The 15,867-nt window shown below is 46.2% G+C and overlaps 1 protein-coding gene and 1 long non-coding RNA gene across 2 annotated transcripts in view; one reads left to right on the forward strand and one right to left on the reverse strand.

Annotated features, from left to right (window-relative positions):
- The window catches only part of LOC307222290, a 100,990-nt gene extending 86,710 nt beyond the window's left edge, over positions 1-14,280 (reverse strand). The window contains exon 1 of the long non-coding RNA XR_013841725.1: positions 14,079-14,280. This is a non-coding gene — a long non-coding RNA (uncharacterized lncRNA). The remainder of the gene's footprint in view (positions 1-14,078) is intronic.
- Positions 1-15,867, forward strand: part of TMEM116 (transmembrane protein 116) — a 32,214-nt gene that overhangs the window by 313 nt on the left and 16,034 nt on the right. Inside the window, exons 2-5 of the mRNA XM_079987176.1 lie at positions 2,304-2,350; positions 3,970-4,033; positions 7,943-8,083; positions 15,241-15,345. Of these exons, the coding sequence (XP_079843302.1) occupies positions 2,304-2,350; positions 3,970-4,033; positions 7,943-8,083; positions 15,241-15,345 (357 nt within the window). The remainder of the gene's footprint in view (positions 1-2,303; positions 2,351-3,969; positions 4,034-7,942; positions 8,084-15,240; positions 15,346-15,867) is intronic.

Here is a 15,867-nt window from a genome sequence, read left to right on the forward strand (position 1 = left end):
TTTTCCAATGGAGAAACCCACTGCTGCTTGTGCAGGCTCCTTGCGGCTCCCTGCAGCCTAATCAGGTTTCTAGTCCTCTGCGTGGAAAGATCCATCTTTCCTCCCCTTTGCTGCCCCTCCCTCTCGCTTCTGTGCTCAGGTTTAGCCATCCAGGGCTACTGGTCCTCATGGCCATGTGCTCTCGTCAGGATCAGAGGTATAATATTCTTTATAGCTTCAGCAACAACAGCACGCCCTCAGCTACACCGGCAATATACTCAGGCTGACGAAAAAGTGCAATGGTTTGGAGGCTGTGGCCAGAATGAAGTTGCCCACCCAAACTCTTAAAATGCTATAACTTAACAGGCAGCGGGGGGTGGGGGGGTGGGCGGCGGATATGTATCCAGAACAAACTATAGAGGAAATTGGGTGGCTGAGACAACTTTCCTCCTGATAGATTTCCCTCGTGCATTTTGCATTTTGTGGGATTCTCCATCAGGATTCTCCAATTAGCTTTGCAGGGAAGGACTCTACATACGCAAACCTTAGTAGGATGATACTGAGTGCACATATCCTGTTTGAATTTGGAACTGCTTTGAGCCCTTAAATGCTTTTAAAAGTACAGTGGTACCTCGGGTTACATACGCTTCAGGTTACATACGCTTCAGGTTACAGACTCGGCTAACCCAGAAATAGTGCTTCAGGTTAAGAACTTTGCTTCAGGATGAGAACAGAAATCGTGCTCTGGCGGTGCGGCGGCAGCAGGAGGCCCCATTAGCTAAAGTGGTGCTTCAGGTTAAGAACAGTTTCAGCTTAAGAATGAATTAAGTACTTAACCTGAGGTACCACTGTAAGGCGAATGCACAGCAGCTGGAAAGGTTCAAGCTATGCTTCAGTTAGCAGAACTTGGATTCGAGTCTATCTTCTGTTAACGAGGCAAATACAGAAGGTTGCATTTTTAAGTGTTGCCTTGTTTGTAAGCATCCTGGGGCACATTTATCTATTGGCAGGCAGCCATGAAAATCTAAATAGTAATAAAAATGATAACTTACTCGGGGCATAACTATGGAACTCACTGCCACAGGATGCCCTGGCATTGTGCTGCCTGCTGGCTCTGATGTTTTTAAAAGTGGATTAGCCAAATGCATGAAGGATGGGGCCATGAGTAGGTTATTAGCTCAACGGAGCCTTCATTTCAAGGACATCAGAAGAGCCTGACAGCGACTCAGACCAAAGGAAGCCCATCTAATCCAAGTCCCATAGAGGCCAGCTGGATGCCCCAGTGGATATCCCGCAAGCGAGAACCTGAGATCAGTAGCCCTCTCCCTACTTGTGATGCTCACAGGGGAATTCTGTTAGTTCCCAATGCTGGCATAATACATGACCATCATTGTCAGTAGTCGTAAAGGTAAAGGGGCCCCTGACCATTAGGTCCAGTCGTGGCCGACTCTGGGGTTGCGGCACTCATCTTGCTTCATTGGCCGAGGGAGCCGGTGTACAGCTTCCAGGTCATGCGGCTAGCATGACTAAGCCGCTTCTGGCGAACCAGAGCAGTGCACGGAAACGCCGTTTACATTCCCGCCAGAGTGGTACCTATTTATCTACTTGCACTTTGATGTGCTTTCGAACTGTTAGGTTGGCAGGAGCGGGGACCAAGCAACGGGAGCTCACCCCGTTGCGGGGATTCAAACTGCCGACCTTCTGATCGGCAAGTCCTAGGCTCTGTGGTTTAACCCACAGCGCCACCCACATCCCCTGTTAGTAGCCTTACGTTCCACCAAATTGCCTAAATGCCTTTTAAAGCCATCCATTACTACGTCTTGCGGGAGCGAATTCCATAGTTACAGCTGTGTGCTGTGTGCAAAAGTCCCTTATTTATTGCATGTATTTCCCACCTTTTTCCTCCAAGGAATTCAAGGCGGCATGCGTGGTCCTCCCCGTGACCACACTGGCTCTGAGTATATCCACATGTTCAGCCCCTGACCAAGTGCAACCCACAATGCATTGCTTTGCCAGCCTGGTTCCCTCTATAAGTGCGGAACTACACCTGCCATCAGCACCAGTGTCATGTGGCCATGCATGCTGAGGCTGATGGGAGTTGTAGTCCAACACATCTCAATCTGGAGGACACCAAGTTGTTGAAGGCTGTATCATAGAATCATAGAGTGGGAAGGGACTCTGAGGACCATCCAGTCCAAGCAATGCAGGAATATGCAGCTGTCCTGTACGGGGATTGAACCTACAACCTTGGCCATACCAGCACCGACTGAGCTATCCCGTGGTCATGCAGGGATACATCTCATTTTGCTCTCTCTTCTCTCCAGATCTTTCCTGTCATCCACTGGATCCAAGCAGTCATGGCTTCTTTGAGGTACTGCAAAGCTTCTTCTTTCTAAAGATGTAACCTGGGACTGATGGAAAACCTCCCACCAGAGGCTGGTCTCTCCTTTTAGAATAGCTCTGAAACTCTGTGAGGATTTATTCTCTTCTCTTTTACTGGCTGTTGCTGATGTTCTTTATTTACTTATTTTGAAAGCCTGTTGTGAGTCACCTCGAGTGTCAGAGACGCGGAAGATGGACGTTTTGAATGAATGAAATGAAAATGTCATCAGCCAGCAGTTTTGACAAATTAAAACATTTTCTCTGTCCCTGTTGGCCTTGAGGTGCATTTGTGCAAAGACTTCTATGCATGCTTTGGGTTTCTACATTATCTTTGTGCCATTAACTTCAGCAAAAGTTGGCATGTGCAGATTTTTTGCAGGATGGAGAGAAGTACCGTATTTTTCGCCCCATAGGACGCATTTTTCCCCTCCAAAAATGAAGGGGAAATGTGTGTGCATCCTATGGGGCGAATGCAGGCTTCGCGCAGCTCTCCGCAAGGCGCGGGAGCCCACGCTGGGCTCCCACGGCTTGCGGAGAGTTGCCTGTTCTGCGGGCTGGGGTCGGGGGAAGCTCAGGCTTCCCCCGCCCCAGCCCTGCGCCTGGGGGAAAAATAAATCCCCCCCTTTATCTCCCCCCGCTTCTCGGCCTTTTGGCTAAGATCAAGTGTAGAATCTGTTCTTATCAGTTTAATATTTCCCCCCCAAAAAACTAGGTGCTCCTTATGGGACGGTGCGTCCTATAGGGCGAAAAATACGGTAATTTTGGTCACCTTCTACTGTCCGCAGATCAAGCCGCTGCTAAAAGCACAGTAATGAGTCTTGGGGGAAATGTTGGCAACCCTTTCCATATGCCAGTCCTTTTCATTCATTGTCTAAGGCAGTGGAAGCTGGAAGTGGCAAGGATTAGGCTGTGTGTGTGTGTGTGTGTGTGTGTGAGAGAGAGAGAGAGAGAGAGAGAGAGAGAGAGAGAGAGAGAAATGCAATAGCAAGAGCTCAAGGGGTCATCAACTTCTTTTCCTGGAGATGCTCTTACTCCAGGGGTAGGCAACCTAAGACCCATGGGCCACAAGCAGCCCATGGGGGTCATTTAACCAGCCCACGAGCTGCCCCCAAACTGAGCCGCCCGCTCAGCGAGTCCCCGCACGCTGGGCTAAACCAGCGCGGCGCAGGGACTCGCTTCTGCAGTGCCGGAAATTGCGTTTGCGCCGACGCCGGAAATCATGTCTGCCAGAAATCGCAGGTGCACATGCGCGATCTGGCCCACAGATGGATCTCTGCTGGAGTGAACCGGCCCAGGCAAGGTAAACCTTGCCGCCCCCTGTCCTACGCCCTTTAAGCAGAAATTCGGCAGATAAGCTTTCTCCATCATGCAGGCTCAATGATGCAGAAACTGTCGTCTACAGAATTTCTGATGGCCACCTGCTGTTCAAGGCATGAGAGCCCCACTAGAAGGAACGTTGGCAACAGTGGTGGACCTTGACGTCTCAGATTTCAGTGGCACCCTGTGCAATGCCAAAAACTGACATGCACCCCCCATGCACCTACTTCTTTCCCTCCGTTAAATGTCAGGTAACCTTCTGCTCATCCAAGCAACTCTTTGTTCCCACAGTGTAATAGGGTCCAGTTCGCTGATTGGTTATGCAATGCTCCAGAATACAGCCAGATCCCCCCAGGTAAGGGAATTTCTTTTAATGTTTTTTTTTATTGCTTTTTTTAAAAAAAGAATTAAGCTAAATTGCACTTTATGTAAGCAGCTCAGGAGGGAGGGGCAGCAATCTCCATGAAGAATGTTTAAAAATTTCAAGGGCATTCTTCCCTCCTAGTTGCTAAAACAAATATTTCATTCCAGAGGCTGAATCATCATCTTGTTTCCTTTCAGAGCAGCAGTCTAGAGCCCTGTTATAAGCTGTGCAAGAGCAGAGCCCCTGGCAAGAGGTCATCTCCTCCATTGGCAATTAAGCGGCTGCTATTATTATTATTGAGGGATGCGGGTGGCGCTGTGGGTTAAACCACTGAGCCTAGGACTTGCCGATCAGAAGGTCGGCGGTTCGAATCCCCGCGACGGGGTGAGCTCCCGTTGCTCGGTCCCAGCTCCTGCCAACCAAACAGTTTGAAAGCACGTCAAAGTGCAAGTAGATAAATAGGTACTGCTCCAGCGGGAAGGTAAACGCCGTTTCCGTGCGCTGCTCTGGTTCGCCAGAAGCGACTTAGTCATGCTGGCCACATGACCCAGAAGCTGTACGCTGGCTCCCTCAGCCAATAAAGCGAGATGAGTGCAGCAACCCCAGAGTTGGTCACGACTGGACCTAATGGTCAGGGGTCCCTTTACCTTATTATTATTGTTATTATTTTCATCATCATGATTTGCATTTATATTCCCCTTTTTTTATCCAAGGAGCTCAAAGTGGTGTGCATGGTTCTGCCCCTCCCCACAACAACCTTGTGAGGTAGGCTAGGCTGAGAGGCAGTGACTGGCCCCCAACATCACCCAGTGAGCTTCGCGGCAAGGAGACCAGGGTTCAAATTCCCACTCAGCCATGAAGCTCAGTAGGGTGACCTGTCGTTGCCTCTCTCAGCTTAACCCGCCTCACAGGGCTGCTGTGGGGATTAAATAAGGAAAAGGAATGAGCAAACCACCTTGAGATCCCCGGAGAGAAAAAAAGATGGTTGTATAAATGCAATAATAGAAAAAAAGACAAAGCCTTTCACTGCATGCCTATGCAAGGAATCCTCTCCTGTTGACTTTCTGTCTGTCATGCCACCTCTGTCTGTGTGTCACACTATGGCGGGGGACACACACGGTGAGCGAGGAAACCAGCAACTTTATTACAAACCTTGGAATTACAGGGGAAAAAATGGGTTTTTATTTCATTCTTCATCCTTGAAACATGACACATGGCTTCAAGGATGCGCCGGGTTCCCACAATCTCGGACCCTTCAGATGTGGGTGCATTTTTTAAATGTATATTTATATAATTCGAAATATTTATTGCGTTTTTCAAATTTTGCATACATGCATGCTGTTGCTACAGTCAGCATCTACATAGAAAAGGCCACATTGACACCATACATTTAAAGTGCTAGGGTACCACTTTAAAGAGTTGCAGCTTCCCCCAAAGAATTCTGGGAAGTGTAGTTTTTTTAAGGGTAGTGAGGGACCCATCACAGGTTTAACACTCAGTTCCTCTCCACAGGGAACTGTGGGAATTGTAACTTTGGGAGGGGAATAAGGGGGCCTTCCTAACAACTCTCAGCACTTTTAACAAACTACAACTCCCAGAATTCTTTGGGGGGGACCATGGTTTTTTTAAAGCGGTATCATAGTGCTTTAAATGTATGGGGTGAATGTGGTCAAAGAGCAGGAAGACAACTTGGTGCATGTCAAATGTGAAGGAGCTCTTTTCGGGGCCCCATGGTTACTATGCAGTTTAATAGTTTCCTTACCCCAACAGAGGGATTTCAAAGGATGCTTGTAGGATTGGAACTCGTGTCCAAAACTGCTTGGTTATGAAGGCAGGCAATGGATTTCATGACCGTTCAAACTCTGTTTACAGGTTGAAACTTTATTTGCATCAGCCATAGCAATAAAAAACAACAATACGATATAAGGTAAAGGTAAAGGTACCCCTGCCCGTACGGGCCAGTCTTGACAGACTCTGGGGTTGTGCGCCCATCTCACTCAAGAGGCCGGGGGCCAGCGCTGTCCGGAGACACTTCCGGGTCACGTCGCCAGCGTGACATTGCTGCTCTGGCGAGCCAGAGCCGCACACGGAAACGCCGTTTACCTTCCCGCTGGTAAGCGGTCCCTATTTATCTACTTGCACCCGGGGGTGCTTTCGAACTGCTAGGTTGGCAGGCGCTGGGACCGAGCAGCGGGAGCGCACCCTGCCGCAGGGATTCGAACCGCCGACCTTTCAATCGGCAAGCCCTAGGCGCTGAGGCTTTTACCCACAGCGCCACCCGTGTCCCTTACGATACGATATACAAAGGTTAAATATCTGCTGACCGAGAATCCATTTCCTGCCCCTGACGAAGTGGACTTCGGCCACAGAACCTTGTGCTGTAATAAATTGGTTAGCCTTTCATGAGCCGCAAGACTGCTTGCTGCCGAAGACTAATTCATGTAATCTTGAAATGCTTGCCCCTCCCACGGTTGTTCCTGCTAAAGAATGGAATTATTTTACTTTATTTATAGTACTCATATACCATTATATCTTAACCAGAGTGACCACGAGGTCCTTTCTGGGAAGGCTGCACATTTGTTTGTGAGAAGCAGCTCAATGGGACAGATCTTAAAGGTTCGGCAAATTTGATAGGTCAATAGCAGTATTTTAACTGAAACCCAAAGGGCCGGTCCTATCATTAGGCAGAGTGAGGCCCCTGCCTCAGGCAGCAGGTGCTGGGGGCAAGCAGCAGCAGCATGTGGCTGTTCCTCCTGGCTGTTATCCTACGCACCAATCTATTTCCCCTTGGTTGCCACCCAGGCTGTCCTGGACCCCCTAATCCAGTGGTGGCCAAACTTGGCCCTCCAGCTGTTTTTGGACTACAACTCCCATCATCCCTAGCTAACGACGAGTGGTCAGGGATGATGGGAATTGTAGTCCCCAAACAGCTGTTTTTGGACTACAACTCCCATCATCCCTAGCTAACGACGAGTGGTCAGGGATGATGGGAATTGTAGTCCCCAAACAGCTGGAGGGCCAGGTTTGGCCATCACTGCCCTAATTTAGCCTGCTGTCTCGAGGGGTCGGGAGCAGAAAATGCTACCCCATCATTGGCGATGAAGAAGCAGGATTCAACCGCTGGTCTAGTTGGCTTCTGTACGTGGAATGGGGAAGGGGCACCAGAACTTAAAGCAGTGCATAGTTAAACTCCGGAACTCCCTCCTGCAGCAGGAAGTGATGACCACCAACTTGGCTGGCTTTAAAAGAGGACTATACATTCATATGTGGGTGGCGCTGTGGGTTAAACCACAAAGCCTAGGACTTGCCAATCAGAAGGTTGGCGGTTCAAATCCCCACAACAGGGTGAGCTCCCATTGCTCGGTCCCTGCTCTTGTCAACCTAGCAGTTCGAAAGCACATCAAAGTGCAAGTAGATAAATAGGTACCACTCCAGCGGGAAGGTAAACGGTGTTTCCGTGCGCTGCTCTGGTTCGCCAGAAGCAGCTTAGTCATGCTGGCCACATGACCTGGAAGCTGTACGCCGGGTCCCTCGGCCAATAAAGCGAGATGAGCGCCACAACCCCAGAGTCGGCCACGACTGGACCTAATGGTCAGGGGTCCCTTTACATTTTTAGATACATTCATGGAGGAGGACAATGCCACAGCAGTGTAGCGTAGTGGTTAGAGTGTTGAAATGGGACCTGGGAAAGACCAGGGTTTGAATCCTGAACTCAGCAATGAAGCTCTGGGGGGCAGCCACTGCCTCTCAGCCTAACCTGCTTCACGGGGTTGTCACGGGGATTAAATAAGATGGAGGCGAAGAAGCCATGGGCTCCACCTTGAGCTCCCTGGAGAAAAAGGTGAGTTGTGAATGCAGTAAATAAGGAAATAATAACCATTCCCTCTCCTTCTTCCCCAGGGACGGCCTTTGTTCTACTTGAGCCTCTTGGATCTCTTTCTGGGCATGAGCTGGCTGTTCGGGGCTCTCCTCTACAATGAAGAGGTTGCCACGTCCGCAAGCCAGGAGGCTGCCTGCTACAACCTACAAGCTACAGCAGAAGTAAGAAGGATGCCGGCACTTTGGCCTGTTTCAGGGATGGAGAGTGTTTTTTTTTGCCTGTGGTGCTAGCAGCAATCTGCCTAGGGAGCCAAGTTGCTGTAGTGGTTAGAGGGTTGGACTAGGACCTGGGAGAGACCACGTATAGAGACCCCTCATAGCCATGTTCCAGAGTCTACTTCATCTAGACAAAGTTCAAGATAACTTCAGTCCCATTTAAAACAAATACAGTGGTACCTCGGGTTACAGATGCTTCAGTTTACAGACACCTCAGGTTACAGACTCTGCTAACCCAGAAATAGTACCTCGGGTTAAGAACTTTGCTTCAGGATGAGAACAGAAATCGTGCTCCGGCAGCAGCAGGAGGCCCTATTAGCTAAAGTGGTACCTTAGGTTAAGAACAATTTCAGGTTAAGAACGGACCTCCAGAACGAATTAAGTACTTAACTCGAGGTACCACTGTAGATTACAGGTGGTCAAGCAGAAGGCCATTAGAGGCAGGGCCTTCTATAACGTGGCTCCATTTTCATGGAAAACACTCCGTAGAGAAACCAGTCTGGTCCCATCACTGTTAGCCTTCTGCTGTTTAATAGTGATGTGGCTGTTGTCCCAGGAGGCTTTGGGGGTCCTAATTCTATACTAATTATGCTTGGTTATTTTTTCCTGCTTCTGATACAGTTTTATTGGGTTGTTTGTTTGTTTGTTTGTTTTTTCATGGGGTTTTGTAACTGTGGACTTATTAGTGCTCTAAGAGAACTGGTCTTCCTTTCCCTACCCCATATTGTTAGGTGCCATCAGGTTTTCCTGTTCCCCCAAAAAGCAGAATGCCGTATAAAAAAATAATAATTGACATGATTTGAAGGCATCTGAAGGTCTGAGATGGTCTGCTGGAAATTGACCAGTGATCAAATGGTCAGTGCTCCATTGGTCCACCTTTGGAGAATCAGGACTTCCGTGGACAATCTTTACAAAAGCAAGACAGTCATCCAATTCTGAAACTGCCCTCGCTTTTCTAGTGCTTTGCAAACCAGAGCATTGGGAATTTCTCTTTGGTTGCGCCAGCTGGAATGTGTGTTGGCTTGGTACTGAGCTGTCACAAGAGGTGTGGTTTGGTAAACATGTCAGGCAGCCCTGAGAGGGCAGGGGTGGCTTCAAGGAGCTGAGCCAGCTTCTGAGTAGGCTCTTCTAGACCAGAGCTTTCGAAACTGTGCATCACAACACGTTTGTTTGTTGGTGTGTCGCACAAATTTTCCCCACGCTCCTCCCGGGGCTGGAAAGGCGTTAGTTTAACCTCCAGCTTGCTAGTAAAACTGAATTACTGTGTTGTGAAATGATGCATGTCTAAAAAGTTTGTCACCAACATGAAAAGTTCGGAAAGCTCTGGGTTGGAGGCAGAAGACAGTTGCCTCTTTGATTAAAACATACCTGTTTGCCCTCAGAAACTTGCAGATCAGAGCAGCGGTTGTTGTAAAGCTGTGGGGTTGGTTGGTTTTTGCCAAGTGTTTGTTGGAAGAAGCTAAACCAGGAAATTAATCTGCCGAGCCCAGAACTGTCTGCTCTGACCGGGGTCTCAGGCACCACTTGATAGGGGAATTGCAAAGGTCTCTTGTTTGCTTTGGGATAGAGCGAAACCATAACATGGGTCTGTGCCAATAGACTTTACCTGGCAGTGAGCAGGTGCAAAATTGCAGTGCACTTCCTGGAACGAACATGCAGAACACGCTCTCAAGGGAAAGCAGTAACTGGTGTTCCTGTGCTGTGCTGATGTGTTTTGTGCCTTTGATTCTGGGGTCCAAAGTGTCTGTGATCCCAGTTTGGAAGCTAGAGCTAGAGCTAAATGCTAAATACCCACCTCATAATTGGGGGGGGGGGTATATTCAGAGCTGGTCAACCCAATATTTCAGCATCTGAAATTTCTCTAGGCCAGGGGTAGCAGGTGTGGTACCCTCCAGATGTAGCTGGGCTCCAGTTCCCAGCCAGGATAGCCATTGGCCCGGAAGGATGGGGGCTGGAGACCAACATCTGGAGAGCATCACATTGGCTACCCCTGCCCTAGATCCTAGGGAATCCTATTTCTTAACATAAATAATAACAATTAATCTGTGCAAACTGTTGAGATTTCCAGCATATAATGCATCGGGGGGAGCACAATTTATTTATTTATTATCTATCACAGATAACCATTTCCAGGGAAGAATACAGTTCAGGTCATTCTGTTCATGATAGCTATACATCCTATATGCTTTTAAAATGTGGCTCTTTTGGGGGGCAGGTTATTGCATTGTTGTTTTTGTTTTTATTATATAGAATGTTGTTTTTATGTTGATCTTTTCTGTGAACTGCCCTGAGACCTTCGGGTATAGGGTGGTATATAATAATAATAATAATAATAATAATAATAATAATAATAATAGTATAGGCAAAGATGCTTTGACGAGTTTATCTTTAAGACCAGACTCATTCGTATATTGCCCAAAAGGCCACCATCTTGCATAACATGTGCCCAGTTTTCTTGTTATTTTTATCGCTCCTGTTATGAGTTATTTTCTTACTGGTAGCCAGTCTCCAGATATTCTTAAACTTTAAATCCAGGTATACTCCTGCTGGCCTTCCAGGTTTCAGAGAGCTGTTCCTTGTGAAGAGGGAGTGATGGTTAAAGTACTCTAGGAATAGTAGCTCTGGGAGGGGGAAAGGAATCTCTTAGCATCTATCAGACCTGTCACAAACTACAGTTCCCAGGATTCCTTGGGGGAAGCGATGACTGTTTAAAGTGGTATCATAGTGTTTTCAGTGCATGGTGCGAATGTGGTCTGAATTAGGATGAACCTGGACTACTCCTTTGCAAGCCCTGCTGTAGGAGTCCCTGGTTAGAATCACTATATTCTTTCTTTTTAAATGACAGTGGCCTACTGGTTTTCCAAACCTTCAAGCTTATTGTTCCACATGTATCATCAGTCATGCCAGGAAATCCGACCTTCCTGTTTCTTTGTTTTCATTTTTTCCATTTGCTGGCATGCAGCACATCTGGTCTTTCTGACATTTTCCCCGGTCCCTAGCTTGCTCTTGCCTTTAAGAGAGCATTTGAATTATTCTGAAGCTGTTTACACATCTGAAGGAAGTTGGAGCATCTTGCCTGTATACAAAAATTGCCCACAACCCTGTTTAGAAGCAAAATGCTGAATAAATATAGGCAGAGCGTTTAGCCAAACCACATTCCTGGGCTCTGCACCCAGAAGTTCGTCTTTGAGGCCCTTTGTAAACTGCCTCCCGCAATCAGTATGCGAAGGGTGCATATGTGTCTCAAATCAAGTTAAATCTGTATCTGTGTGTAATTTGTGTAGGTAATCTTGCAGAAGAATCTAGTTTGCCAAAGTGGGAAATAGGATACTGGATGCCTTTGGTCTGAGTCAGCAGGGTGCTCTCTTCTTAGGTTCAGAAAGTGGTCAAATGTAAAAAATTTGTTTGAGTAAAGCAAATACGTTCCCTTGAATTCAAAGTTAATGCATGTGTTGCTTTCAACTACCAAAGGGCACGTTTGTGGAGCAATCTAGCCAGCACTTGTTTGTAGCTCTTTGATTAAATTAATTCCACCCCTAAAAGCTGAGCCATTTTGTTTGTTGTTCTCTCCCAGCTTTTTGAGATATGTCTGCCATTTTCTCCCTCTCACCTCCACTCATCCTGTTAATAATTCCTGCATGAATAAAGCCTTTGAACTTCAGAAACTGTAAGTGATTATTCCCATCTAATTGACCCAAGCTGCAAGGTCTGCTAACAAATTTTGCCAGGAAATTAAAGGCAGGAGACAGCTTTCTCTCCAAGTTCCTTGCAGTACCTGCTGGACTGGCATAACTATGGCTCAAATTCTTGAAAGGGCACTTCCTTCCCTACAGGCCATCTTGGGGGTTGTGATCAGCAGAGAGGGCCCTCTTGGCAGATCCAAAAATCATGCCAAAAAACGGGGGTCATCCAATACACAGATAGTGGCATGGCAGGTGTGGGGAGAAGCGGTGCGCTGTGAGCCATCCGGCGGCGCCGCCCAAGCAACCTACGTAGCAACACCCCACCCCGGGTTTCATGACACCTTCATTCGCCCCTGATCCCTAGCTAGCAGGACCAGTGGTCAGGGATGATACGAATTGTAGTCTCAAAACCTCGGGAGGGCCAAGGTTGAGGAAGCCTGCTTTAAACCAGCAGTCAGGGTGGATTTGATTTAAATCAAATCAATTTAAATCATGATTTAAATCACTAGTCCGTAAGACTTGATTTAAAACATTTTTTTACAGACTCATTCTTGCTGGTATAATCTTAATATTTACAATCAGATGAAGGTTTCAGTTTTTGGAATAACAAATTTTCAGAGTAGTTTTTACAGTTATATCAAAAACTACTGATTTGGTTATACTGTACAATTAGAAATTACTGTGAGGTTTCATAAGTAAACTGTTTATAATTGGCCTTTATTGGAAGGAGAAAAATAATCATTTCCTTATAACAACTTAAACAATTTATTTAACTAAAACAGTAACATTATAGCATATATATCCATATTTGTTAACTGATGTGGTTAAACATCAGGTGATTAAAAAAGGTGATTAAAAAAACACCTTAGACTGAGTTTTAGTACACGTGAAAAACTTAAATCAAACCCTTATTTCCTGATGAATAGTCTTTGGACTATAATGTAACTTAAATCTTTAGGAAGTTTTTTCCTCCAAAAGCATTTTATTTTTAAAATCCGATTTAAAGCAAAAAAAAACTGATTGAAATAAAAAATCTGATTTAAACAAAAAAAAAATCCAATTTAAATTTTAAAAATCCAGTTTTTTTAAAAAAAAACCTCATTGATTTTTATCCACCCTGCCAGCAGTCTAACCACAACATCTTTTTCTGCATGCCACTGCAATATATTTACCAAACTCCCAACAGAGCCATCCCTAAGCAACACTCCCGACTTGCTGTCTCTGCTTGTTCCCATGTCCTCTCCAGTCGCCTGTCCAGAGTTGCCAAAGAACCATTTGTGTTTTTGAGGATCCTCTCATGACCCCATCAAAACGTGAATTCCATGCTCCACTGACATGCAACAAGGTCCTTGTGTGGCTGTTGTACAATTTACCTGCTCTCCCGCCTCCCCGCCCTCAATTAAATCCAAATGGCCTAGAAAGCTTTTAATAAAATTCCACTCCATTTGGCCAGCACAATGGATGGGAAGAAAGCAAAGCAGTTATAATGACTGGTGGGGAAAGGGCAGGACAAAAATATCAGAAGAGCCCCACGGTGTCAGACATAAACCGCATACACGCTGACCCCGTTTGGAGCACTAAAATGAACTTTCAATCCAGAGCATCTCGTAGCCATCCGCATGCTGTTTTCAATCCAGATTGATTCTAGATAGCAGTTCCTTGGTGCACTTTTGAAAATCCTCTCCCTGATTATCTTATCCATGCCTTTCAATTCAATTCCATTTGTTGTTTCTACCCTGCCCATCTGGCCGGGTTTCCCCAGCCACTCTGGGCGGCTCCCAACAAAAGAATAAAAAAAGATATAAAACACTAGTCATTAAAAACTTCCGTAAACAGGGCTGCCTTCAGATGTCTTCTAAAAGTCAAATAGTTGTTTATTTCCTTGACATCTGGTGGGGGGGGGGGCGTTCCACAGGGTGGGTGCCACTACCGAGAAGGCCCTCTGCCTGGTTCCCTGTAACCTCACTTCTTGCAGGGAGGGAACCGCCAGAAGGCCCTCGGAGCTGGACCTCAGTGTTATGTGCCTTTTCCTCCCCACCGGTGTTATGTGCCTTTTCCTCCCCACGCTTGCACTGCTTATAGAAAAGTTCTTATCATCTTTCCTGTTGGAGAACAATTTGAAGACACCAACAGTTTCAGGGTTGAACCTTGATGTTCCAGGGACTCATGTATCCCACCCCATTTGCAGATGGAAGGAGAATGCCAGGGTGGGGCAAGGTACAACGGACTGTGGCGTAAACTTGCTTATACAGTGGTACCTCGGGTTAAGAACTTAATTCGTTCTGGAGGTCCGTTCTTAACCTGAAACTGTTCTTAACCTGAAGCACCACTTTAGCTAATGGGGCCTCCTGCTGCTGCTGTGCCGTCGCTGCACGATTTCTGTTCTTATCCTGAGGTAAAGTTCTTAACCCGAGGTATTATTTCTGGGTTAGTGGAGTCTGTAACCTAAAGCGTATGTAACCCAAGGTACCACTGTACAGTTACATACGCTTCAGGTTACATATGCTTCAGGTTACAGACTCGGCTAACCCAGAAATAGTGCTTCAGGATAAGAACAGAAATCGTGCAGCGACGGCGCAGCAGCAGCAGCAGGAGGCCCCATTAGCTAAAGTGGTGCTTCAGGTTAAGAACGGACCTCCGGAACGAATTAAGTACTTAACCCAAGGTACCACTGTAGTAGTAAAAACTGCTTTCCAGAAATTACAAGCTTTTTTACAGGACCACCGTAAATGACAGAGGGTGCCTCTCCGCAAATGCTTTGTTTTGTCCTTCCAAAATCTACTGCTAATCAGCTGGTCCCCCGGGATTCCGGTGTTATGATAGGAGGAACTTTAACTCTTTTTCCTCGTGGTATTCATAATATGATACAGTTCTAAAAAGTTCGTTTGTTGTTGTTTTCTCAAAAGGATGGGTAGGGGATGCCAAATTATTTCTGCCCTTAGCCCTTTCTGCCTTCAAACTCCATGCTGAGACACCTCGGCCCAAGGCTGTTTTAACAATACTATGCAGAACTTTTCTTCCTTTGGATTTGTCATTTTTCTTCTCATAAGAACAGTTATTATGGCAGGTAGGTGCTGGAAAAGCCATTTTAAAATCCAAGAATATGCCAGTCATTTAAAAATGCAAATAGCCATTTAAAACCTCATATTCTGCAATTCTGTGTCATTTGTGTACATGTGCCAAAATTTAGCATCCTGAAAATGGCACGTTTTATTTTTATTTTTTAGAAGCAAGTGGCTTCTAAAATGATGAAAATCATTTTGACAGCATGCAGGCAATTCTTAGTGAAATCCCAAGGGTCTGGAGGGAGTTTGGCTGAGTAGAGAATTCCATACTTGCACAGATCCCAAGTTTATACATGGTGTGATTGCAGAATTGTGGGTCATGCATGTTGCCCAACCATGTTCCTCCTTTTTCCAGATCTTCTATGTTGCCTCCTTCTTGTATACTGTCAATTACACTTGGCACCTTTACATAGACCTGAAGATGAAATACAACCAGAATCTACAAAACCGGCCACCCCAGGTAAATTTCGTTTTGGTAACAGCTTGTATATTTTTAAGAATAACTTCGTGCGGTAAAAGCTATGCGATTCACACAGATTATGACAATTTACAAATGGAACACGCTCAACAGGAAGCAAAACATGTTCTTATTCCAAGGCAAAGTTCACAAACCAAAACACCTACTTCAGGGTTTGCAGCGTTCTTAATCCAAGTTGTTCATAAACTACCGTATTTTTTGCTCTATAAGACTCACTTTTTCCCTCCAAGTTGTTCATAAACTACCGTATTTTTTGCTCTATAAGACTCACTTTTTCCCTCCTAAAAAGTAAGGGGAAATGTGTGTGCGTCTTATGGAGCGAATGCAGGCTGCGCAGCTATCCCAGAAGCCAAAACAGCAAGAGGGATTGCTGCTTTCACTGCGCAGCGATCCCTCTTGCTGTTCTGGCTTCTGAGATTCAGAATATTTTTTTTCTTGTTTTCCTCCTCCAAAAACTAGGTGCGTCTTGTGGTCTGGTGCGTCTTATAGAGCGAAAAATATGGT

The sequence above is a fragment of the Podarcis cretensis genome, assembly GCF_951804945.1.
Source record: "Podarcis cretensis genome assembly, chromosome: 8".
Classification (NCBI taxonomy): domain Eukaryota; kingdom Metazoa; phylum Chordata; class Lepidosauria; order Squamata; family Lacertidae; genus Podarcis; species Podarcis cretensis.